This window comes from Tursiops truncatus, chromosome 9, assembly GCF_011762595.2.
Source record: "Tursiops truncatus isolate mTurTru1 chromosome 9, mTurTru1.mat.Y, whole genome shotgun sequence".
Lineage (NCBI taxonomy): Eukaryota > Metazoa > Chordata > Mammalia > Artiodactyla > Delphinidae > Tursiops > Tursiops truncatus.
In genome coordinates, this window is record NC_047042.1 from 68,847,013 (window position 1) to 68,874,865 (window position 27,853).

Here is a 27,853-nt window from a genome sequence, read left to right on the forward strand (position 1 = left end):
GAATTCTTCTCTTATTCAAATAACCATTGACAGGACTATCAAAAGAGTTATTCTTTTATAAATTTCCTATCACTTGGCCTTTCTTTGATGTAAAACTTTTTTTTTTTTACTCTTTTTTACCACATAAATGCAAATTCTCCCTAAGGAATTGCAGAAAAATATGATGATCAACCAGTGATAATTGAGTAATGTTAAGATTTTCTTTGTCTTCTAAAATCTGTGAGAAATGTCTGAATCAGTTCGTATTTTATCCTTTGTACTTATGTATGATGGCTAAGTGGCTATATTTGTACTAATCAATCTCTCTTTTATCATTGTTGTCAGTCTCATCTGTATGTGGGCAGGAAAATCAAATTATTTACTAGGTCTCAGGGCTTAGGAGTTAATAATTAAATATTGAGATCAATCACACTATAAATGCAGTTATGTAATACAATGGATGCTTTAATTAAAAAGAAAAAGAGGCATGTCTGATATAAGTGCTTTCTAAATAAAGTGTGTAGTTAACATGTACTTTAAATTTGGAAACCTAGATTTTCCTTGTCAACTCTCCTCCTAATTAAATAAAAGTTTCACCCTCAGGAAGTAAAAATATGATTAATTCACACTGACCAGGAATGGATATGGCTAAACTTTGTTATTTTTAAATACCATTTAATATATTAACAGTGTTGTGATTAACAATGTTGTGTTAGTTTCAGGTGTACAGCAGAGAGATTCAGTTATACATATACAAGTATCTATTCTTTTTCAAATTCTTTTCCCATTTAGGTTCCACAAGGACCTACTGTATATAGCACAGGGAACTCTGCTCAATATTATGTAACAACCTATGTGACTTTTTCTTAGCAATTATTGAGGGGAGGGAGGGATAGTGAGAGGTTCAATTGGCATGAGTTAATTCACTCAGAACTTCTTTACAGGTTGAATAATTCTTATATATATATAAAACTTCTCAGAGAGGAGTTATTGCTTCTGAGTACAATAAGTAATAAAGACGATAAATAATAGATAAGAGATGGACTTACCTTGTCCTTTGTAAGAAATAAGCTCTAAAGTTTCCGTTTAAATATATTTAACATTTTCTTTATTGGAACAAAGTTACAGTAAAATTTTCTCAGAGCAAATAAAACAAAAACAAAAGTAAAAGTCTCTCCTTTGAGCCATTTATTAACATAGTTATTTATACTGAGCTACTTGCTAGCTTTATTCAGTAGATAAAATTTTTCCAGAAGAAAAATGTTAACTCCTTAATTCTTGCCCCTTTCTGTATTAGAGCCCACTCATTCAGTGCTACTTAATTAATGACTGTATCTCAAATCTTTATGCTTCTGTCAATAAGCACGCCAGTTACAATGGGGAGCTGGGCAGGCAAGATGATATTACTACAAGGATTTCTTGTGAGATGTGATTAAAGTTCTTTTAAAAGAAAGTATTTGCTGGTGACCTAATAATTACTTTTATGGCTTTTTAATAAAATATGAAATGCTGTGATAACTGTCCTCCAAATAAAGGGTTCATACCACATATTATTTCTTGGCTTCCTTTATATATCGAGTGGTTGCTTTAAACAAACTAAAGAAGTAGGAAAAAATGAAGAAGTACTAAGTGATACCTTAACATGGAACAATAAATTTTAGTGGGTGGGAAAAAATGCCACCAGTGCAGGTATTGAACATCTGCTATCTTTAAAACATCTCTCAATTGAATACAATTTATCTGAATGCTTTTACCAACCACAGGGAAATGGACATATTGATACCTCTTAATTTTAATTATAAACTAAAAAAGTACTATTATGTGATAACTAGGATACATCTTAAATTTAGACTTAGGTCAAAAGTTTGTTGCAATTCAGATCTATTTATATAGTATACCACAATAAGATGTGATACATAATTGTATATGTTTAAGTTATATGGTAGTTTATGGTTATATTTTGCTTTTGTAACATGATTCTTTTTCCCTTTGATGTTATTGTCACCCAGCCTTTGGTCAGGAGGAGACCACTCAGATGACACCTTTGTGCCTATGGAACTGGCCTACTACCTGCTTTATCCTTCTTCCCCCAGAAGCTACCTAACAACATCTCAGAGATGCTCTTAGAGATGGTGTCTGAAAAACATCCTTTCCAGAATTCATGACCACTTGTTCATGAAGCAATAAAATAGCTTTTAACCAATGTAAAGACTACCAGACATGAGCATATAACAGTATCTTCTCTCTCTTCATCCCATTGGATGCCTTAACTATTTGAAGAGGGTAACTGAAGTTCTGTCAGACAGAACCTCCCCATGATTTTAAGTCAGCCGATGTTAGTAATCACTTCCCTTGTGCCTACCACACTGAGGTAAACTGTGATACAAAACAAATACATGATGTGAGCCTTCTCTTCAAAGATCAAGGAGAAAAGGACTCAACATGGAAGTCCTTAGAGACTAAGAGCCATTGACTTTTGGAATCAGGACATCAGAGGAATCAGTGCCTCTGTAGGTACTGTACCTTTTGCTTAGTCAAGCAGTTCCAATTCAACAGCCCCAAACAGCTGGTGTCAACTTTCAACACTTGGGCAGGAAGTTAGGAGCAGTTCAGACCAAGAGCTGCTTTTAGGTAATATGCTTTTCAGAAAGGGAAGACCTTCCCTCTCCCTTCAGACTTCATGTCTGTACTTCAGTTTTGCCATGTCAAAAAGCATTCTCCTTGGTCTCTAAGGAAGAAAATTCTTCAAGTATCCATTACAACTGTAATTCTGGAGGCTTTCTCCTGTTTCTGCCTTTTTCTGAAATTCTTGTGTAGATTGGTCCTCACGTGACATGAGAGGCATTGTGTTGTAGGAGACTTGAGTTTGGATTTGGAGACAACAGATCCCAATTCTAACATTCTAATTGTGTGACCTTGGGCAGGTAGGGTCTCAGTAATGGTAGCTGTTAATAATTGATATCCTTCTGATCACCATCATCATCATCACTCTACTCTTCCCCGCCTCAGCCACTTGTGTGTGCCCTCTGACACTACTCATATAACTATTTTAATTTGCTCATTAAATGTTTGATGAAACGTTATCATTGTTGTTTTTGTTGTTGTTTTAGATACCAATATTTCTCTGGAATAACAAATTCTTTACTACTTTAATCTTATCTAAATATGTTACTTTTTCTTATAATAATAACTTTCATTTATTAAACACCCAGCATGGTGAACACTGCTTTACATGTGTTATCCTGTTTAATTATCAACAATCGATTTTGCAAATGAGTAAGCTGAGTGTCAGAAAGGTTAAAAAATCTTTTAATTCAGGTTCATATCTCTGAATGCAAAGTCCCTGCTTCTCTCTTCCCTGTTGCCTGCAGGGCTGGTGGAGTCAGTTAATAAAACGTCAGCCACAAGGTTTGGACCATCGTCTTAATTTAAAAAGCACAACTAATTCTAGCTCAAGATCTGTGCAGATAAGAGACTCTTATTGTGTTGACTCTGTTAAAGAATTAGTCAGTGACAATTCAAAGGACAATCTGGTCACTAGTATCTGCTCTTACCTGGTCATCTGCTTCATGTAATTTTTTACATGTAATTATCACTGCCTTTTAACGAACTGTAGGCTCATAGTGGAAATAATATAAAGGGCTGACAACAGCTGTTCTGTTTTCTCCAGAGGGTGGCACCCACACAGCCTTCAGTGGAGTAGTAATCAAGAGTGATGAACCTCTCCTTGGTGTATTCTAGTGGTAGCCATGAGGAAACTTCAGATAAAACTTGACTCCCTTTTCTTTCGGTTTCCCCTGGAGGGGAAGGAAAAGCAACTAGTGGGGAATGGAAAAGAGGAGAATAAGAGTCTGTGTAAGATAACTGGGGAGTGGAGGGTGCTGAAGCTGGCCAGGATGGCAAAGGGAATAACGTGTCAGCCTTTTGTAGGTGCTTTTCCTCTTTTTGTGTACTCTGATGGACCTGAAATGCCTTCGGCTCTGATACTTCTAATGTGGGAGCCAGGGAGCTAGACATAGGGTCATGGTTCATCATTTATAGTATTTATGGTTTGAGACTGAGCTGGAGCCTCAGATACATCATTTCCAGATCTCTTAAAATAAGGTCTAGCACTGTTTTATAAGGAAAGAGTTCCACCCCTTCTTACCCATCCAGGTTGCCAGCATGGTTATACATGAGAAGGAAGAGCTAAAGCATGTGGTTCTATTGTTATACATTATTCTTTTACTTCTTTTTTTTTTGTAAATTTACTTATTTTTATTTATTTTTGGTTGCATTCGGTCTTTGCCGCTGTGCGCGGGCTTTCTCTAATTGCGGCGAGTGGGGGGCTACTCTTGGCTGCGGTGTGCGGGCTTCTCATTGCGGTGGCTTCTCTTGCTGGGGAGCACGGGCTCTAGGCACGCAGGCTTCAGTAGCTGTGGTCCGCAGGCTCAGTAGTTGTGGCTCGTGGGCTCTAGAGCACAGGCTCAGTAGGCGTGGTGCACGGGCTTAGTTGCTCCGCAGCATGTGGGATCTTCCCAGACCAGGGCTCGAACCCGTGTGCCCTGCATTGGCAGGCGGATTCTTTACCACTGCACCACCAGGGAAGCCCATCTTTTACTTCTTTTACTTATATATTCTATATTCAGTGTTGTCATCCATTTATATTTTATATTAGCTCATGTCACGTTTCTCTCTTTCTCTCAGACCTCTCTCCCGGCACATTTTTTTTTTCCTAATGTATAATGAATGCCCTTTCTATAGAGCACCATGGGTTGGGAAAATAAGAAAAAGAGAGATTAAAAAGGAGTCAAAATATTGGGAGCTGGAGAACTACTTAGAGAACCTTACAGGAATCTTCAAATGCTCTTCTACCTCTTTAAAACATTCAGTGTGGACCTTTAAAACATTTAGTGTGGACCTTGATATAGCACCTGTGCAGGCCACAGGTGCTATATCAAGCCATTTAAATATACTCTTCCTGTGTGCTTTGTCTGTTTAACTAAGTTCCATCTCTTATGCAGGTTTTGATCCTTTGTTGTAAGTTTCCTTTTTTATCCATCAACATGTAGCCTGATAAATTGTCAACTGCAGAGTCAACCTTTCCATTTCCTTTTTCCCCCTTGAAGCAGATCACATTCTCCTCTTCTTCTTCTTTGATAAATGAAATTGTAATTGTCAATATAAATCTTGTTAGATAAATGGAAAGATGAACAGCGTGTTGAATCCTGTCATCTTACTCCCTCTTTCATCAAATAATGCAGGTCTGGGTGTTATGCTTTGCTTTTACATATAGCCAGTGTCCTTCTTCTAACTCAGCTCATTAGATACAGGAATTGCAAGCTTGGCTGTTATTCTAAAAGCTAAATTTCAGACACAGTGTGGACGTATGGAATTGTTCTGTCTTGTTATATAGATATTGAATTTAGACTGACTTCTCATTGCATTATCATGATCTGTTCTTTTGATGTATAAGATAACCACTTAACTTTCAATTTATTGGAAAATGTGTGATAAAGCCTATTTAATCATTGTTGCATTTTAAATTCATATAAACTTGGATGTGATTTCAAAAAAACTTCATTATCACATAAAAATAATTCATTTTAATTTTTCCATATGTCTCTTTATTGAATTTGGGGGTGGTAAAATTTAATCATTTTCATGCCTTTACAGGGTAATGTCATTCCATTAAATATTTATTTCATATTTCTACAATGCTCTGCTGCCTTTCTATTTACAAATTTTCTAGCTAGAAGTTTTCAGTCAACATTTGATTTATTGCTTTAGGGTAATTAAATGTTCTTATAAAATCCTATATTCTAAAGTAAGTAGGGTATTGAGTCTTCTCACCGTTCTTTGTTTTTGATTGTTCTAAGGTACATTTCATATTGGAGGAAAAGGTTCACTGAACAGCCCATTACAGATTTTTGTAGTGTGATAAGAATCAATTCCACAGCTCCATTTGGTAAGTGTACATCTTGACTACCATCTTTTCCCTGCAATCCAAAAATTCAAAGGAATAATCTTTCTTATAATTCTCTTAAATAGTAGCTAAAATTAAATTGCTCTGTTCATGTTGTATAACTTCAGTAAAGCTAAAACAGAACTATATACCAGAAGAGAGATCGTCATAGACATAGATATATTTCTCTTAAGAAAGATAAATTTTTTTTGAAAAAGTGACAAATATCATTTCTTATTTATTTTCCTGATCTCTCAACAGAAGAACAAGACAATTATTTTTTGCTGTGTGATGTTTTACCAGAAGATAGAATACTTAGAGAAGAACTTCAGAAGCAGAGACTGGTAAGAGTTATTTTAAAGAATGAGCAGTGTGTTGGAAACACATACAAAATCATTTTTGTTATTGCCCTTTTTTGTTTGTTTTTATTCTGGAAACTTTCAAACATACACAAAGAGGAGATAATACATAAAGATCTTAAAACAGGAAAGGTAGACACTTGATTGAAGAGTAAAGCATTTCATGTTAAAAATGCAGAGAGAATTTTTGGCTTTGTTTTGCTTCCTGGATTATCTCTAAAATAACAACAGAGCTTACACATTTTAGTGTAATTTTAGCTGCCTGACACATGCTAGGGTTCAGCAATCGTGGAAGAATGCCCTCAGCTAAAATTGAGTTGAATTGATTAACCTTTTTTCTCCCCCTGGAATGTGCTATGCACTAGCACTTCTTTTGTTCCCCTTTATGAATTAAGCAAATAGTTTGATCATAATAGTCTTTCTCATTTTCAGCCTTAACGATAAGGAAGCTGATTTGAAAATCTCAGCATCTTTAGTCTTTTAAAAAGATAACAGCATATACAGGTGTGAAAATTTTCATTTTCAGAAGTTGAACAGAAATTGGTTAATTTTTTGAAGTTAGTAATTTTATTTAAAAGTATCCAGTTTTCCATTATTTGTCACTAAATCTCAACTATTACTTGAAAATGACTTGCTCTTCCTTTAGTAGTTACTTATAAGTGTTCCCTGTATCTTTGGACTTGGCTAGATACGTTGTGAAAGAAAACTATGATTTCAGTGTTTCTGCTAAATCCTCAAGAGATCTAGGAGGAAAATAAATCCTGTCTAACAAAGTCGTAAGATTTGAGAAAGTCCCCTGAAGCACATTATATTATGTAAACATGAGATGATGTTGTTGGATACTGATTTATGTAAGAAAAAGTATGCAAACCCAATGAAGAAACAGGACTTCCTGAGTTTCTCTTCTTTCCCTATTGTAATATCTAAGAAATCTGCAGAATAAGGATAAATTGACTGTAAAATTTTATGGATTTTGTTTGGTAGTACTTATTCATAATTTTTTATTTCCATGAGTTTTTTCACTCTTACTCACAGTGGTCTTAATCAAAAATGATCAAACTGACATAATCCTAGTACCCCTATGTATTTCTTTATAAGAACTCAAACTAACACAGCAGCCATTACTGTTACTCGATACACAGAATCTTTGTTGTATGTCTGTAGACAGACTCAAGTCCCTAGAAATATCTACATCTATAAAACTTAGGTAACCTTTTAAGATTGTGAAACCACCTCCAACATGTGGGTTCTTTCCCCACACCACCACGCAATTCTCTGACACCAGCTGCATGTTCTACAATTCAACGCAGTCCTGACACTGTCTACTCAAAGATAGCATCAGATCCCACAGGTTAAGGGCTCAGTCCCACAAGACTGCTATCCACTTCATATACCAATCGCAAATCCAGGTTGTCACCTGTACTTCTGACCAACTGGCTGTGAACCCCTATAAAGGTTCTCATGACCCTCCTTCCTTGGGTTTGATTAATTTGCTAGAGTGGTTCACAGAACTCAGGAAACTAGTTTACTCAATAGATTACTGGTTTATTACAAAGGATATTAATGAATATGAATCAACAGCCAGATGAAAAAATACATAGTGTGAGATCCTGAACAAAGAAGCTCTGTCCCCATGGAATTTGAGGCCCACCAAGGCAGCATGTAGATGAAGTTCAGAGAGCTTCATCCACCTGGAAACTCTGAACCATGTCCTTTTGGGTTTTTAGGAAACCTCATTACTTAGGCATGATTGATTAAATCTTTGACCATTGAGGGGAATGAAAGTTCCAACCCTCAGAACGACATAGATGGCTCTCGTCCTTAGGTTACCTAGTACTCTCTGAAAGTCAGCGCGTTAGCATAACAAGAAGCACATTTAGAGCTCTCAACACTGAGTAATTCCCTGGATTTTAGGAGCCAAGTGCCAGGAATGGGGGCTAAAGCCAGATATACATTTCTTATGACTAATCACAACATCCCATCTTTTTACCAACTTTATACTTTGTCAGAGTAGTAGATTTGATGAAAGTGAGTGTTACAGCAGCTTAAAAGAAACAAAATATGATGAAATTGCAGTCAGTGTATACATACATTCATGTTCATTGAATTCCTGCTTAACTAGATGATCATACAAAGAAGCACAAGGCATGGTTCATGTCATGAAAGAGTGTACAATCTAGAGAAAAACCGCAAACATGTGTTCTTGGGAATGGAGATAATGATAGAATGTAGGGCTTGTGAAGATTAAGTGAGATAATGCTTGTGATATACTTACGATAGTATCTGCTATGTAGAAAGCAATCAATAAATGTTGCCAGTAATACAAATAACAATATATTGTGTCTTAACAGTGAGATGGATTTGGGTATTTGGAGAGTTGTAGAAAAGGGAGGAAAATACATATGGATCTGTATGTTCAAGGTATATTCAGGAAAGTTAAGTCTGATCTGAAAGATTTTGGGAGGAGTGTGAGATAGGTTTGAAGAGGTAAGACGAAGCTAAATCATGGAAATCCTTTGGTGCCAGGATTGACTTTCTAATGAGAAAGACCCATTGATGTCTCTTCATTGCCCATGAGAGTGAAATGAAGAAAAGATGATAAATGTAGCTGTATAAAAATCCATTTAAAGCTGGCAAGTTCTGACTACAGACCAACTTGGAGATGTGGAAAGAAACTAACAATTACTGAGTGCCAGCCATATGCCATGCCTTTGCATTAGATCCTTGCTTCATAGCAACCCTGTGAGATAGCTGTTAAATGCTGTTCTACTGATGAGGAAACTGTGGCATAGAAAGACGATTTTGTCCAGGAGCACTTAGTGAATGAGAAGCAAAGCTGAGGCTTTAAGCTAAGTGGTGTGCCTAATACCTGCCTTTTTAAGCCATGCCACGCCGTGCGAGTCTAGTAGTTATTTACTCTGCTTCCCACAACTCTTGTACTATTTTTTATTCTAGGCTCTGATAGTTGCTCTGTCCTGGATGCTCATTATCTTATAGGTCTGTGTAGGGAGGGGATTCAGGCTAGGATTGGACTTTCAGGAAAGCAGAGGAGGCTTACAATAGGCTACCACTGGGAATGGTGGCTAGAAGATCAACAAAAAGAAAAGATTTGCCAAGTAACAGGAAGACAGGCTGAATTTGCAGTCAGACATTTCATTGTAATTTTATGCTCTGTAGTGTGGAAGCAGGAGGTTGGTGTGGGTGATCTTTCTTTGGGAGTTGGCAATAATGACAGGATGTCTCTCTTTTTTGTACAACGAGCTCTACAAGTCAGTAACAGACATTTCCAGAAAGAAGTCCAAATGATCAAATGAACCAGTCTTCAACAAAAGTATCAAGTTAACAAGATTTGAGAACAATAACACTAAATGGTGGCAAGAGTATTAAAGGACAAGCACTTTTTCAGCCACTTAAAAGAGTGTGAGTTGGTGTACCATTCCTGAAAGGCACTTAAATGTAGTTTAAACCATTTAAATTGCTTCATGGTAATGGGTATATAATCCAGTCTGTGTTTTTCAATGAACTCAGCTCAGTGTCAGTAGGATCTCAAGTCCATGAGAGAGGACCCTCAAACTAGAGTGGCATTTGCTCTCCTGATTTGCATTAGTGATGACTTGCATAGGTATCGTTCATATGTACTCTCTCATTTGGAACTCTAGGGAATTCCCTGGCGGTCCAGTGGTTAGGACTCTGTGCTTCCACTGCAGGGGGCACAGGTTCAATCCCTGGTCGAGGAACTGAGATCCCGCAAGCCACGTGGCATGGCCAAAAACAAATTTTAAATAAAAAGTCATTTGGAACTCTAAATAAAGGATTTAGTGTAAATACCTGTGTATGATTTGCTGTTAATTCAAAATGACTTTGTAATTTCTTTGAGATAGGAATTATGTCTTATATTTAAATATCCTTCATTAGCACTCACTATATTGCTAAGTTCACATTGGTGTTTTTTCCAAGCCCCATTTTTTGGGGGGTAAAAAAATCTGTTTCTGTGTGAGTGGCTGGAGGCATATAGAATCTAAATGATCCACTTTTTCCATTCTTTTTTAGACCTCACTGGTTCCTTGTGACATTTATGAGATGTGTCTGAGTTCCCAGTTTTCTTTTTGAAGAGCTTGATTCCTACTTGACACTTTTTGAAATTTTTCATCTGTACTCTGAAGGTGGAACTACAGAATTAGGAAAGATTCTTGAGGGTTTGAATAGCTTGTATACCTTCCTCCCTTTTAGCTTCCTTCTTTAAAAATATTCTCTTGATCCCATCATTCTACCTTAATCTCCTCCAGTGGTTCTTTTCCCTCTTTCCTTTTAAATGGGTAAGTTTTCCAAGGTCCCCCATCCAGGGGATGCACTCTCATCAATACCACTGCTATGCTGATGGCTTAAATTTTGGTCCTGGCACACAGCAGGCAGTCAGAGTAAATATCCATTGATTGGTTCATCTCCAGCTTTCTTCCTGGCTTACCTCTAAACTCCAGTTCTAACTTGCATTATGTTGAACTTTTCCATATGAATTTTCAATCAACACCTTAATTTTAATGTGCCTAAAACTGAACTTATTTTTTTCTCTACCAAAATTTGTAGTTTGCTTGTTTCCCTTTTCTTATATAATAGTACCACCATTCCCCTGGTCACTCAGTTTGGAAATTTCTGGAATCATCTTTAACTCATCCCCATACCTAAGTCATTTGTCAAGTCCTATCAGTTCCACCTTTGAGTCCCATATACATCCTTTTCTTTGCACTCCTAGTGCCTTTTACCTTGTAGGTGGAATCACTTCTCTAATCAATTGGCATTGCCTCCAGAATTTTAATATTAAAATACATAGCAGATCATTTTACTCTCCTAAAATCTGCAGTGGTCTTTTTCATCTACATATTCTTAAGCTTTTCTGGGCTCAAACTGCATTTCCAGTATCTTTTCCCATTTTTTCTTTCAATTACCCAGGGTCCAGTTTATTCATTTATTTAATAAATATTTATCTTTCCCCAGACACTGTTCTAAATTCTGTTGATATAGCAGTGGATGAAATAAGCCACAGCCCCTGCCCATCTAGAGATTGTACTCTCGTGAAAACACTACTTGTCTCACAGTTACTCGTTTGTTAGGTGGTTTCAGGAATCTGCGTCATCAATCAGGAATGCCAGCCCCACCTGTGTAAATAACATACGCCTCAAGACATTGTTCAAATACCATACTTTCCACAAAAGCTTCCTGATGCCACCAGTCAGAATTAATAACCTCTTCTAAGCTCTATTAATACAGTATTTTACTTGGCTTTTCAATTATAGTTAGTTGTTTAAAAATCTTTCTTTCTTACTGGATTAGATGCCTCTTAATGGTTGGGACTGTCATGTTCAGTTTTGTATCTTCTCTGAGCCTTGTTCATAAAGTATTAACTTAAATTTGATCCTGGAGTATTTGTGTGGCATTTCTATAGAGCCGTATAGTCAGATCTCCCTGATTTAAGGAAGAGAGGTGAAATAACCGAGGCAGACATCTTTAATCATGGGTTACACTTTTCACACTTTTCACATAAGCATAAAAAAATACTGGTTTTTACATTTGCCTACAGTAGAAGATAAATGGCAGTCATAAGCTCCCAGAGCAAGATATAACTTTTAATTAAACTGGGATGAGGGGAAACATCTATTTAGCTGCATCAAAGTGGGTTTTTTTAATCACTATTATAAATGTCAGCTTGAGAGATCATTCATGACAGCTATAAATATTTTATGAAAATTTTAACCTATATAACAATTTGATCCTCTAGAGAGAAACAGTTTTTTTGTTTTTTTTTTTACTGCTACTTCATATATCCCACCTCCCCCAACAATAAAACAACAAAATGAAATTACCTATCTCCCACTAAGAAGATTATTCTCCCTTGTGCCACTTTTCTGTATAGATTTCAGAGATTTTTAATAAAAGATCAAATTGTATCAGTGACTTATAAAGTATAATGTTATACCATTCCTGCATAATTCCTAGCTTTGTAGCACAAATTTTCTAATTGCACCTACAGTAACTTTCCCAAATATAAGATGATGTTTCCCATTGAATGTAACATTATTATTAACAGTGCAACAAAGATCAAGTTAGCTAGAGTGTCCACTGAATAATATTAACCTTCAGATTAATTAATGTTTTCATTTAGGAAACAAATGTAAACCCAGTCTGAAACAATACTAAACTGAATCCTAAAGTTTACCACTTTGAACTTCTTCAACAAGAACTTAAATTTTGCATGGCATTTTTTATATACATTGGCTCTGTGAGATCACTAAGGCAATATCATTATCTCTGTTTAGATGGAAAAACAAGTTTGAAGATATTAGGAGATATGCTCAAGGCCACAGTTATATAATGTATTAAATAGGAAGGGAGGATCTCAAACTCCTGTTTTCCAACTCTAAGCACCATTTCTCTATCGGGATTCTTTATCAAACTGGATCTTCCTTCTATAAGCAAATGTGACATTTTCAAAATAGTCAGTTTTTAGAATTAATAAAAATGGATGAACAGGACATAAATACATATGTAAACAAATAATAGTGTTCTGTTTCCATTGCTAAGAATTTTTTTCATCTACTTATTATCTTAGGTCAGTCATAGATAGGAATTTCTTATTCCTTTGGGCCTAAGCTGCTTATATTTTCTTTTAACACTTGAAGATAGTGTGTTTTTGGAGTTGCCTCATCTTTAGAGAAACATAGGGCTATACCTGAGCTTGAGTTTAGCCAGCCAGTAAAATACTTCCTCGGACAGATAATACTATACTGATCCATGCCATACTGATAGCTTCTCTTTTCTTCAGTGTAAATTATTTTGCAGTCTCCCATAGCCACCTTTCCATTTTTAAAAGTCCTCGTCTTCTTGCCTAGGCTGGATTCCTTTTTATCTTTAATACAAATAGAAATAAGGCTTTTCTAGCTCTCACGTGTTTAACTCTTGCTTTTTTTGTTCTGTATTTCAACTTCTCTTTTTTTTATTGTGATGACCTATTCCATGTAAATGAGAAATCTATATAATTTTTTTCTCCACTAGTTAATTTGTTAAAGATGTTCGGTCTATTCTGTTTCTTCCTTACTCTTCAAAAGCCACCTCATGGAGATTCAAAGTAGGAGAAATATACTGACTGTGTATCCTGTGTAGCAAGCAGATGGTAATTGCCTTTATCATTGCAGTTTCAAAAAGGGTAGGATGGGGCTTCCCTGGTGGCACAGTGGTTGAGAGTCCGCCTGCCGATGCAGGGGACACGGGTTCGTGCCCCAGTCCGGGAAGATCCCACATAACGTGGAGCGGCTGGGCCCGTGAGCCATGGCCACTGAGCCTGAGCGTCCGGAGCCTGTGCTCCGCAACGGGAGAGGCCACAAGAGTGAGAGGTCTGTGTACCGAAAAAAAAAAAAAAAATGTTAGGATGTACTGATACCTTTCAAAAAGGTGAGATATTATCTCATGGATTTGGGGGAGTATATCATCATCCAGTTAAGAAATTTCTCTCTGGCTTTTTTGTTTTACTGTTTTTCTTTAGTCATTGACATGTGTTTTCTTACTCATTTAAGATGTCTTGATATTGCCATAAACTTAAGTTTCCCTCATCTCAAAATGCTGAGAACACTGGGTTTTATTGTATTTTAAGAAACCATATTGTGTCATTGATAATCTTGTTTTAATACAGTTATTCCTGCCTCTACATGCAACTCATCCTCGTGTTTCTTTGCCCTACGCCCAGTCTTTCTCCCAAGAACTTGGAGGAAACCTGTGGAAAAGAGCTGGATCCTTTTGTGTCCAAGGCTCCCAGGGACTTAGCCTTTAAAACTTCTTTAAAATTTCAGCTATTTTCTTCCTACTTGCCCTTTTCGTCTCATGCTCTGCCAAAGGTGAAATAGTTCTTAAGTCCCTGCCTCTCTTCAGAGAGCTTGTCACCTTTTGGAATTCAATTTGTCTTTTTGCCTTTTTTTTTTTTTAAGATTTATTTATTTTTATTTATTTATTTAGGCTGTACCAGGTCTTAGTTGTGACACGCAGGATCTTCTTTGCAGCATGCAGGATCTTTTAGTTACATCATGCATGCAGGACTCTAGTTCCCTGACCAGGGATCGAATCCGGGCCCCCTGCATTGGGAGCACAGAATCTTACCCACTGGACCACCAGGAAAGTCCCTTGTCTGGTTACCTTTTGAGTTCAGCTTTTTGGAGTCAAAATAAGTTGTGTGGGGCTTCCCTGGTGGCACAGTGGTTAAGAATCCACCTGCCAGTGCAGGGGACATGGGTTCAAGCCCTGGTCCGGGAAGATCCCGCATGCCGCAGAGCAACTAAGCCCATGCACCACAACTGCTGAGCCTGCGTTCTAGAGCCCACGAGCCACAAATACTGAGCCCATGTGCCACAACTACTGAAGCCCACACACCTTGAGCCCGTGCTCCACAACAAGAGAAGCCACCGCAATGAGAAGCCCGCGTTCCACAACGAAGAGTGGCCCCCGCTCACCACAACTAGAGGAAGCCTGCACGCAGCAATGAAGACCCAACGCAGCCAAAAATAAAAATAAAATAAATTTATTAAAAAAAAAAAAGACAAACATGATTGGCACAAATTTATCCCAGCTTAGCTTATAGCTACAACAATCAAAAGTTGCATGAGGGCTTCCCTGGTGGCGCAGTGGTTGAGAGTCTGCCTGCCGATGCAGGGGACACGGGTTCGTGCCCCAGTCCGGGAGGATCCCACGTGCCGCGGAGCGGCTGGGCCCATGAGCCATGGCTGCTGAGCCTGCACGTCCGGAGCCTGTGCTCCGCAACGGGAGAGGCCACAACAGTGAGAGGCCCGTGTACCGCAAAAAAAAAAACAGTTGCATGAAACTCAAATGGTCAACAATAGGGCAATGCTTTAATAAGTTACAGTTTATCCATATATTGTAGTATAATGACAGTAACCCCTGCTCGCCGCAACTAGAGAAAGCCCGCACGCAGCAACAAAGACCCAATGCAGCCAAAAATTAAAAAAAAGTTGTGTGTGGGTTTTTCTGTTTGTTTTTCTAGGGTTTTTTATTATCCACCTTTTTCTCATTGTAAGGATATTCTCTTGTGGCTTTCCTCATCCTAAGCAGAGTGAAATTCTTCCTCCTTCTGCTTTAATTAATATCTTAGTGATTAAGTGCCACTTTTGGTTAAAGTAGATGCTTTTCCTCTTTTCATACAATTCAGAAAGACATATACATACATATGTATCTGTCTACTAAAAGAGACAATTGGCTGTACTAACTAGTTGTCGTAAATAAATTCCAAAACCTGTTATTGTTTAGTGTCTAATCTTGGACTTTTGACCAAGGTATCAGTGAATATTGTATCAGTAAATTACCACATTTAGTTACCTTGGTATACATTTTGCTAGAAGTTTGTCTTTGGAGTATATGCCAGCAAATTATGTCAGTCACTGTCAGGTGTTCTTTGAGTACTTTCCTGACAACCCCCCACTCACCCACCCAGTCAGGGCTAGGCAACTGGTGACACCTTCCTTAAAATTTAATCCATGTTAAAAATTGTGACCATGATAAATGAAGTACAACTTTGGAGGCTAGTAATTGGTGTTGGGAGGGTGAGGTAGGGATTTAAAACGATTTTTCTAGGGGACTCTTTTGTCTGGTGTGTGGCTATCCCCTTGAGTCATTTTTGACAAAGAATTAAATGACTTTCCATGTCAACTCCAATCCACGTTTAGGACTATGCAGTTTTTATAAGAGAGTGTCAACTCAGATGTCTCCTGGTTACATTCTAAGTCCAGTGGCTCTGCATCCAAGTGAGAGCTTAGAAAAGTAACATTCCAGCTACTTGACTGGAAGGACAAAGTCAAGAATATTATCAACCGATATTTATAAAAACGATGTTCAGGGAAAATTGTTTAGGGAAGTTCATAATTTTTCTAGGAAATCTTAAACTCTCAACCTCTAATCAAGAGGAAGCAGGTATCTGTATTGCATCATGACAGTTCTTATCCCACCCCTCTGTGTTGCTTTCACTAAGTTTTGGGATATGCTTTGGCACGAGAGACAGCTTTGGAGAATCAATATGAGAAACAGTCCATCTTGTTTGGTCTATTTATTCTTGGTATATTGCCCATTATATCACATAGTATACTTATTTTCAATGACTTCTAGCTTCCCAGTGTTAGGCCAGACTTCACAAGACTATCCTCACTTCAAACATCAGCCACAAGTTGGGGGATCCCCAGGCCGCCTTCACTTCTGACCAGCTGGCTACAAATTCAAGGGGTTCCCACTAACACCCTCAGTTTCATTAATTTGCAGTAATGACTCACAAAACTCAGGAAAGCAGTACATTTATGATTACAGTTTTATTGTACAAATAGGTCCAAATCAGAACCAGCCAGAGACATACATAGGGTGAGGTCTGGGAGAGCCCCAAACACAAACTTCCATTGTCCCCAGGGATGTATTGCCCTTCTGGCACATCCGTGTGTGTCATACACACAGTATTGGCAACCAGGAAAGCTTACCTGAGCTTTGGTGTCCAGAGTTTTTAATGAAACTTCATTAAGCTTGATTGATTGACTAATTGACCACATGGTTAAACTCAAATTCAAGTTCCCCTCCCCTTCCTGAAGTCAGACTGATATCCTGTGGCTCAAAGCCCTAACCCACTAATCATATGGTTGGTCTTTGTGGCATGGCAGTCCCCATTCTGAGTTATCTCATTAGCATAAACTATCAGGTGGAGTCAAAGGGCCCACCAGGAATAACAGAGACACTCCAGCCACTCAAGAAATTCCAAGGCTTTAGAGGTTATCTCCTAGGAACAGGGGACAAAGCCAGCCAAATTCTTTGTTACACAAACTCCTGTCCATCTGTTTCCCTCATCTAAGGAGGCTGATAGCCAAATTTGAGGCCCACCTATAAGTGTGAATGTGTGGGTTTGGGTGTGTATATACGTGTACACGTATACTTCTTTTTATTTTTTATCTTTAATTTATGTGCCCATCCCACATGAATTTTTCTTTCTTCCTTTACTCATTTTTATGCTACATTGTTTTGTAATCACCTGAAATACTTAAATGAAATCATTCCAGATACCTCAGAGATAATACATGGTTCTAGAAATAGAAAGCAGGAGGAATAAGGAGTTCTACTGCCCTTCTGTGGAGCCTTTGGTCCACTGCTCTACCTTTATTAGGGAGATGTGTTGTGTTCTTTATTGGAGGAGGGCAACTGGGCTCCTGGACTGAGAATTCCTGGCAGGTTCTGCCATGCTGCTGCCTTTGAGCTAGGTTGGGAGGGAACCTTCAGAGTGTGCGATTTTCTCTCATAGTCACTCATACAGCCATTTAGCCAGGAAACTATTGTGAATCTAATATGTCAGTATCAATAAAATGTTTTTGATATCTGTAATTAATAACATCAGCCTTAGTTTTACTTCCTTATGTTAATGCAAGCTGTTTCCATTGGATTTGTCATTTAAGCATCAGTTTTTTCTTTCCTGTGTACAAATACTTATAAATTGACATTTTCTAAATTACTTTTTCCCAAAATGGATGATTTTTATAATTTCCAACCTAACTCACAAATTTCATTTTCTACCTATATGTCAGTCCCCTGTGACGGTGTTGCATGCCATCTGCTATGTCTGCTGTTTCATTAATGTTTCCTCTGCTTCAGCTTATGAATAAAGATAAAAGACTATGCACTGACCCCTTTGCTACCATTCTTGACATTTTAAACCAATTACATAAACATACAGCTTGTTATTATGACTCTTTGCCTAATACCTCAGCTGTATTCTTACAGCTATGGTTTTTATCCAAGCCTATTTTGTAATGAAAATTTTATCTGATTTCGTCAGCTGCTTTGAGAAGTTCCAACGTATAACATCTGTGACGTTCTCTTCATCCCTCTATTCTGTAAATCCATGAATAAAATCTAGTCTATCTACCTAGCATGGGATTTTTTAGAAAAATAAAAGCACAAAAATGGTGGCTTGGATTTGCACATCTTTGTGATGCTTTCTATGGATTGTTCTCCTAATATTATATTTTTCTGTTCATAAGTGACTTCAAACATATGCTATGATTAATCCTATCAGATACCAAGCTTAAAGGAAGAAAGGAAGGAAGGGCAGGAGGAAAGAAAAAAAATTTGTTCTTGACTGCCCAAGTGTCTTCCACCCAGTTTCTTCCTCACTAACGCGTGATCAGCAGCAATCAACATGTGTGCCACAGAAGGAGGAAATACAGAATCATTAAAGCTCAGTGTTGTTTTGTCACATCATACCAAGTTAGCAGCAGTGGGAATAAGGGTGGAGGGACATAGTGGTGATGTGGCTCTCTTTTACCTAGATCCCTCCTGACTGTTCAAGGGGTCTGAGGAAGTAGAGACCATAGGAAACAGAGCACTTCCATTCAACAGTTATTGCTTACTCCTGTCGGTGAGGCACAGTAGGGACTACAAAGATGAACCAAGCAGTTCTGCCCCTTGGCAAGCTTTTTATCTGGTGGGGTACATTACATAAAATTAGTAAAATTAACAAGGTTTTCCTAGCAGTCATCCATATACTTTAGAAGACCATTATTGAGTTGGGAAAAGTTTCCCTTTACCAGACTTCAGAGCCTAAGTCCCAGGCTGGTTAGTTATTTTGTGGCTTATGATTTAGAGAGTGGGGGAATCGGATGGATGAAAAAAAGATTTTTTTTAAGAGGAAGGGGAGGGGGACAAAGATTTGGCAGCAGGGCACCCAGCAACCAAATGAAATGTGTGAACCGATGATGGTCTTGGTGGGAGTTGGGGAAGAGAAGAACATTAAAAGACATTCTTGGGACAGTTGAGGAAATTTAAATATTGCCTGGATGTTACATACTATTTTGGAATTATTATTGATTTTCTTAGGTATAATGATAGTGGCACCATGGTTGTATATAGGAGAAAGTCCTTATTAGAAGAGGGATGCTGAAGTATTTGAGTGAAGTGTAATGAGGTCTGCAGCTCACTCTCTTACTTTCAAATGATTCAACAAAACAGAAGATGTTTAGTGGTAAATATATATGTGTATAGTGTGTGTGTGTGTGTCTGTGTGTGAAAAGAGAGGGAAGCGGTGGTGAAATGTGAACAATTATTGAATATATATATTGAGTATAGGAATGTTCATTGTACTAGTCTTTCAACTTTCCTGTTTGTGAAATTTTTCATAATAAAAAATGGTAAGAAAATAAGAGACACTGACAGAGTTACATGACTTGAATAGCTTCCAGGTTTACTAACTCGTTTGGCATATCCTGACATAACTGTCAGCAAAGCCAATTTCAACAAATAAATGAGAACTATCTTCTTAATTTACTGAATTGATTACAACAGGATGATGAAAGCTATTATAGGATATAATAGTTGCAGAATTAAAATAATTTCTTTTTCATCTTCACATGATTTATTTTATGTATAAGTAAAATTTCACTAAAAGTATATCTATATATTTCTTGTTCCTATATTAAGAAATAATAATTTCCTATTTTATAATGTACAGACAGACATTTCATAGAGTAGGCTTTATTAGAGTAGATAAGAGGGAGAGTGTGTTGCCATTATTTTATTTCTTAATATGTTTAAAGAATAAAACAATAACATTCTACTTCAATATACTTAGTTTCCTTAATTGTTGGATTTAATAATTATCATTCTAGTTCATTTCCTTATCTTGACTTGCATCTCCTGTTTCTCTCAAAAAGTCATCTTAGAAACATGAATTGATAATTATGCTTTTAAGATATATACTTATTAAAAGTATATATACTGTATTAAAATGAAAGCATTTAAGTGAAAAAAAGTAAAAACTTGTTCTCCAAATTCCTATCCCATAGCAATCTAAAATTCTGTATGTAACTCTTTATATTTCTAAAAATTACAAGTTGTGAGTTTTTTAAAAAAAACAGCTACTTTAGAACTTTTAAATTAATAACCGTAATAAATACCATTTTTTAGGATAGTTTACATATACAGTAGGCTATTATCTTTGTTTAAATAAATACCAACTTACTATTGCTGTGGAAAGCTCTCCATTTTATAGTCTATATGAAGTGCCAGTCCTATATGAGTAAGAGATAATCAATTGTTTTATAAACTCATCTCCTTTGAGAATTTCATTCTGATTTTCAGGAGAGCATTCACATTTGTAGTGTGTATGTTGTTGCACTGGGGGTGTAAATGTAGTTATCATATATTATTAAGAGTCTACTCTAATAAATTGTGTACATGTGACATAAAGAAGCTCCATGTTCTCTTAGTAGAGATGGTTGGGACATAGTTTTCTTGAAGACCAAGCAATGTAGATGTCTGTGGAACACTACATACTGTGGTGGCAAAAGAAGATACTTCTAGCACAGAAGTGGTCAGGGTCAGTCCACTTTATGATTTGTAGAATGTTTCAGAAGCAATTTAGAGATCACCAGAACCTAAGTCCTAGAGAAGTGGCATGCTTAAGGCCACATTTAGAGCTAGTTAGTCACAAAACCAGGACAAGAATACACATCTCCTGAGTCCCCATCAGTTGTTGTTCCCACTCACCACAGAGATGTAGTGTTTGAACTGAGCTCTGAAGGATTAGGGAAGAGAACTCCAGTTGGCAAAGGTGGGTGAAAAAAAGAGAGAACAGTTACTCCAGACCATTGAGTGGCCTGAGGAATCACAATAAGTAATTGAGAACTGCTATTGAGAAGAGTAATACACAGATTATAGCAGATGTTCTTGTTTTTCCCTGTAACAGAGTTTATATGGAGAAGCAATGCAAGAGAAGGCTTTTAGAAACCTAGAATAGAATCAGGTACAAAGCAATGTGAATGCCATTCTAAAGATTGTGGATTTTATTCAGTAGAAAACAGGGAGCTATTTCATGTTACTTTAAGTACCAGTTCTAATTGTTTCACTTTCAGATATAGTCATTACATATTTATATACTAGGGTTTTTTTTTTAAGGTCCATTTACAATCAGATTTTGACTTCCATCTCTCTGGACATGCTTTGGATAAACATACTTTTTAAATGTGTGTGTACAGGGAAAGTCTTTCCTATAAATCTGTCCATCTGGTATCTGGTAACCTCAGTAGATCCAAATAGCACAGAGGACAGAAATCAGAGAAAAAGCATCCCTATGAGGTAAAAATAACTTCCACAAAGCCCATCCAAATACTGGGAGCTCCTCTTTCTCAGATACCAAACAAATTTGACTTAATTTTATCCGTAGAATTTGATTATCTATTTTTCTTTAGCTGGATTTTAGGAATTCCTATAATCTTGTTCTAGTTTAAGGAGAAAAACAGGAGGTCTCTGCAGAGGATAGCAAATGAAAAGGAGGTGTAGATGGCAGAGCCAGTTGGTGGGTGCAGAAGTAGACTCACTGACAGCGATGACCATAAAAGAGTGAGAAGGAAGGCCAACCAGAAGAGCACAACAGTTTAGAGTCATTTGTAGGGACAAAGAGATCCTGAAAGTAAATTGATACGTTATAGCACAATATAGTAGTAATTGTTCATAGCAAGGACCCTACATCATACAGAAAAGGTTAAATCATATCTCAAGTTTTGAAAGTAGGGAAAACATGAGAGGTGTCTTGGAAACCATTTTGTGTAAAACTATTAACCCTTTAAATACCAAATTAAAATTTCTACGATCAAGAAAATCAACTTAGCCAGTATACCTCTTTTTATAATTGTCAGAAATAAGGCATGATCACATTTGTATATATTATCTCTCCTGTTATTTTACTGTGTTCTAAAGCCTCAAATGCTGAGAAGTAATCCATCTAAGACATCTAAATGAAGTTTTTGCGTGGATATTTTGTAAGAAAAACTTTTATGTTGCCCTACCTTTCCAGATATCTATCCCCTGGATTCTGAACTTGTTTCTTCACTAAATAGAAAGGTTATTGTTATATGCTATGTGTCTAGATATGCTACAGTGGGTACGTTCTGAGGAAAAAAAAGCAAATGTGGTATCCGGATATGGCACCAAGTAGCTTTGTAGCTTTAAACAGGTCACCCTAACATCTCTTTGTAGGGAGTTAGTCCGTAGTTTCATGAGGTCCCTTTCAGTTCTCAAATTCTAAAATGCCAGTACTGAGCAGCATTGGTCAGAAGGAAATCTTACTGGAGAGGTTAGATGTGGTTAGTAGAAATAGAATATGTTAATGGGGAGACAGGAAAATAGCCAAGAAGGAATAGGTAGAGTATTCATGTTATTGCAACGACAAGAGTCAAATATGGCAAGAATACAAGTTGGAGCTGAACAGTTGCAGCAGAGAATCCAAAGCTGAACTGCCTGGTGGCCATGTCCATTTTTCCCAATTATAGAACTCTTTCTTACATTGATGTTATTAAAATGAGAAAAGTCTTATGCAAATGAAATAAACAGAAAGCAGAGGTGAAACAACAAATGGTTTAAGTAGCTCCCCTTGGCAGAAGGTCTGGGAAAGAGTTTAAAAAGAGTTTGTGCAGTGAACAGAAGGCAGATCGTGAAAGAATGAACTTAGATAAAAATGAAAGGAGTTGTATGGAACCTGCCAGAATAGGGACGACACAGGTACTCTAGAGCCCTTGTCTCTAGGTAGTGCAGATAAACTAGCAGAGAATTCACAGTGCCACCTCATCACCATATGAGACAACCTCCAGAATGCGAACAAAAGAACAGCGTGGTTTTAGTTACTTGCCATTAAAAAGTGGCTTCTTGGGGACTTCCCTGGTGGCGCGGTGGTTAGAAATCCGCCTGCCAATGCAGGGGACACAGGTTCGAGCCCTGGTCCGGGAAGATCCCACATGCCACGGAGCAACTAAGCCCATGAGCCACAACTACTGAACCTGCGCTCTATGAGCCCACGTGCCACAGCTACTGAAGGCTTCACACCTAGAGCCTGTGCTCCGTAACAAGAGAAGCCACCGCAATGAGAAGCCCACGCACCACAACGAAGAGTAGCCCCTGCTCGCTGCAACTAGAGAAAGCCCGCACACAGCCAAAAATAAATTAATTTTTTTTAAAAAAAAGTGGCTTCTTGCTTTAGTGCCCTGTCTACTCCATGCTCCTTCTAATTCACCAAAATGTAAATTAGGCTCTCCTAAGAAGAATCAATTTATACACAACTTCAGGTGTCTACACTCAGGTTGTGCAATTCAGGGTCAACTGATAAAACTTAAATTTGGCCAAAGAAAACTGTAGATGGCTCAGTATCACTCTGGTTTAGACTCACAAATCTGTTATATTTGTGCTGAGTCAAAACCAAGGAAATATTAAGTTGAATAAGATTTTTCTTTAGCCAACTTTGGGTTATATCATCACCAGCCTGAGAAATATGAGATGATGATTTTTAATAAGCATTAACAGGTCTTGTAGGCTGAAAACAGGAGCAGACAGAGAAAGTATTGCTCAGCCTTACTGTGGGATGTTTATAGTGATCTTTATCAAGAGCTTTATTGGGTTTTTGGTTTTGCTGCTACCAAAGTTGTAAATATAGGGCTCTGAAGCGTGTTTTCTTTTTTAGTCGAACTATACGTTTATAAAAGTTCGGTTTTCCTTTAATTTGACTTTTACTGTCACTTTCAGTTTTTATGTAAGATTCACTTAAAAAGCAGTAATTCCCTGGTGGCGCAGTGGTTGAGAGTCTGCCTGCCGATGCAGGGGACACAGGTTCATGCCCCGGTCCGGGAAGATCCCGCATGCCACGGAGCGGCTAGGCCCGTGAGCCATGGCAGCTGAGCCTGCGCATCCGGAGCCTGTGCTCCACAACGGGAGAGGCCACAACAGTGAGAGGCCCGCGTACTGCAAAAAAAAAAAAAAAAGCAATAATTAAAATTGTCTGATACATCAACCTTACTCCCTTTATTTCTTTTGCTTTTATCTATCCACTTGCTGCCAGCATAAAGCCCTAAACTTCATGAAGTGAACAGTGTTCTTTTATATTTGCTGTATGCCTGAAGTGTTGAGCAAGGTGTCTCCATTCTGTATGTCAAAGCTCCAACATATTCCAGTGCTGTAATTTCCAGAATCTTCACAGACCCTGGCAACTCCTTTGTAAAGTCTCACAGATTCTGCCCTATACATGTACAGCTCAGTATTTGAACCAAGGTAAAAAGAATCCCAGTCCAGGTTTCTTGAGCTCCTCCTCTGCAGCTCTCTTCTTTCTAGTACCTTGTCCCACAAATTCCCCTTGCTTTTGTATCCTGAATGCCAGTCTTTTTTTCCTTCTACACCAAGTGAGGTAGATACATAACCTTCATTTGGGTTTAACTTCCCTATGTTGCAATTTGGAAAACACTACCCAACAGAAAACTGGCAATGTATTATTTTTTTTTACTCATCAATCACAGCCATGTGCTATTGTCCATTTTCTTTTTGTGTGGTGGAGGGGGGAGGCTGTGTTGGGTCTTCGTTGCTACGCGTGGGCTTTCTCTAGTTGCGGTGAGCGGGGTCTACTCTTCGTCATGTGTGGGCTTCTCACTGTGGTGCATTCTCTTGTTGCGGAGCACAGACTTCAGGCACACAGACTTCAGTAGTTGTGGCACGTAGGCTCAGTAGTTGTCACTCGCGGGTTCTAGAGCGCAGGCTCAGTAGTTGTGGCGCACGGGCTTAGCTGCTCCACGGCATGTGGGATCTTCCTGGACCAGGGCTCGAACCTTTGTCCCCTGCACTGACAGGCGGATTCTTAACCACTGAGCCACCAGCGAAGTCCCTATTATACATTTTCTGAAAAAAGATAAGATATATGAAGCAATTTGTTTTACAGTAGTTTACAAGGGGAGGAGAAGTGTTATATCCATTATTTCATCATGGCTGAAACCAGAAGTTGATTGAATTGATTTTTATCCTGGCAGCTTCTTAATTTTTTTCTTCAGTGGATTAATAATTCTAAATGTTTGGTGATACATTTCCAGAAATGCCACATGGAATTTGTTAAGCTTCTAGATACAAGCTCATTTTTTATGCTGTCCTACAGATATTTACAGAATCAGCAATAAAGTTTATGAAGTTCGTGTTTTGAGCTTCATGTTATAAGAATAGCTGGAGAGTCATATGCAGGTGTAAAATAAGAACAGCATAAAGACTTTCTTTTAATTTCAAAGAGTTTTCATATCCATTTAGAAGATAAAAGCAAGCAAAAGAGATGATGGTAAAGCAAGTTACCAGTTATTGGGGAATTGACATCAGGTGAGCTCATTAGTTACCAGGGAAACCAGTAGAGAGGCACACACCTCAGCGCCCCTTTGATGAGAACAATCACTAGCTGGGGCCTGGGGCAAGTACACAAGAAGGTCAGTCATGTGCATAGGGTATAGGTGAAGCAGGCACTGGTTGGTCAGGGGATGTACAGAGAGCAAGAGAACAGCCATCTTGAGTGGCTTGACCATACACATGCACAATTTGAATTCTGTACATAAATTTCTGATTTAATCCTATAAACAATGCTATGAGGTAATATTTTCATTTTCATCTTAAAATTGAGAAAATTGAGTATTAAAGATGTTAAATAAAATATTGAGTACAGGTGAGAGCCAGATTCAAATCTAGTTCTATTTGATGTTTCAGAGTCTGAGCTCTTAACTATTGTAGTCCAGAAATGACTACATGGCAGAAATGGGGATCAAGTTGGACCTTAAAGAACAGTTAATATTTATAAGAGTGAAAAAGCAAAGAGAAATAAAATTACCTCATGGAAAAACAATGTGTAGAAGAACCACCATGATTAGAATAGGGTGTTACCAATGTAAATTTTAAATTATTAGAGTTGGAGAGTAACAGGATAATTGTACATGAAAATAATTTTAAGAAGTTTTTCTAGCAACAAAAGAGAGGATGGATATGATAGAAAAAAAGGATTGAAATAAGGCAGACCCTCTAAGAGACTTACTTATAGTAATCTCATAATGACTGATTAAAGACTGGATTCAGGGTGATGGCATTGGGAATGGTGGAGAGAAGTAATATGAAAGTCCAAGTGAAAAATTGATCAGAACTTGATTACAAACTAAACTGAGAATTACAGAAAGGAGCACATTTTTGCTTTTGGAAGAGAGTGAGGTTGGGAGATGATTAATAAAGACAGAGGAAGGACAGAGTAGTGAAGGATGGTGAGACCCTATTGACTTCAAGTTTCCTACATAGCTATCCTAATGGTATGTTGTCTGGCATTTAACAGTATAGACTTGGAGTTTAGGTACAAGGACAGGAATGGAGAAATTCAAAATATCATCAGTGTTCACATACTTCCTTTTATGCTTCTACCCCAATTTCCTCCCATCCAGACTATGACATTTTTCATTAGCTAACTATGGATTTATTAAAGATAATATCATATATCTGTGTTTCTATTTTACAGAAAGAAATTCTGGAACAACAGCAACAAGAGCGAAATGATAACAGTTTTCAAGGCAGTTGTATGTTTTGCAATGAGGAATTCCTCGGAAACAGGTAGCAATTATTTATGTCTTTAAATTTTACTGTTTTTCATCTGAAGACTTACCAAAACATCCACAATGGCTATATAGACTAAGTTCTATGGATTGGCTCAGAACCCTTTCATATATCCACAGTAATTTTTTTTTAATCCACCAGACATCAAAGATGGAATGTAGTTGCTCTAAGCAGAGTAGGGGGATAAATTTTTTAGATGCCGGAAATAGAATTGTGTTTAATGTTGTAGGGCTTTTTAAATTGTCCGACAGGCAAGACCACGTGCAGCAAACTACAACAGACGTGCCCTTCTGTATAAACCTGTTAACGCTAAACCTTTGGCTGGGACTTCCCTGGCAGTCCAGTGGTTAAGGCTCTGTGCTTCTACTGCAGGGGCCACAGGTGTGATCCCTGGCTGGGGATCTAAGATCCCAAATGCTGAGCCAAGTGGACAAAAAAAAATCCTTTAGCAGTTTTTGGTGTTTCACTTTTGAACATTAAAAATGATAAAGATCTAAGGGGGAAAACAATGGGGAATTGGTAATTCTGTCACCAACCCCAACTGGCCCAAAACCAACTGGTGTACTGTAATTCAGTTCTAATGCTAACCACCCAGAGTTAGCATCAGACTCTACAGGTTTAAGGGCATCATCCCCAACAAGCCTGCCCACACTTCAGACACCAGCCACAAGTTTAGGGGTTCCCCAGGACACCTGCACTTTTGACCAACTGGCTACGAATTCATGGCTACCCACCAATAATTTGCATAGGTTCATTAATTCACTAGAATGGCTCACAAAACTCAGGAAAGTGTTCATCATAAAGGATACAGATGAGGAACAGTTAAATGAAGAGACACAGAGCAGGGTCTGGATGGGTCTTGAACACAGAGCTTCTATGCCTTCTCCTCAAAGAATCAGGATATATCATCTTCCTGGCACATCAGTGTATTTACCAACCAAGAATCTTCACTGAGTTTTGGTATCCAGAATTTTTACATGCTTCATTATGTAAGCATGATTGATTTAATTATTGAACTTAATCTCCGGCCCCTCTCTCCTTTCTGGAGGTCAGGGTGGCTCTAAGTCCCAACCCTTTGATCACATTGTTAGTCTTTCTGGTAACCAATCCCCATCCTGAA

At 37.9% G+C, this 27,853-nt stretch overlaps 1 protein-coding gene across 2 annotated transcripts in view; it reads left to right on the forward strand.

The window, feature by feature from the left end:
- Positions 1 to 27,853, forward strand: part of ZNF277 (zinc finger protein 277) — a 115,917-nt gene that overhangs the window by 63,313 nt on the left and 24,751 nt on the right. For both annotated transcript variants that reach the window (XM_019925281.3, XM_019925292.3), the window contains exons 3-5: positions 5,838 to 5,926; positions 6,185 to 6,267; positions 26,639 to 26,730. In XM_019925281.3, the coding sequence (XP_019780840.2) occupies positions 5,838 to 5,926; positions 6,185 to 6,267; positions 26,639 to 26,730 (264 nt within the window). The remainder of the gene's footprint in view (positions 1 to 5,837; positions 5,927 to 6,184; positions 6,268 to 26,638; positions 26,731 to 27,853) is intronic.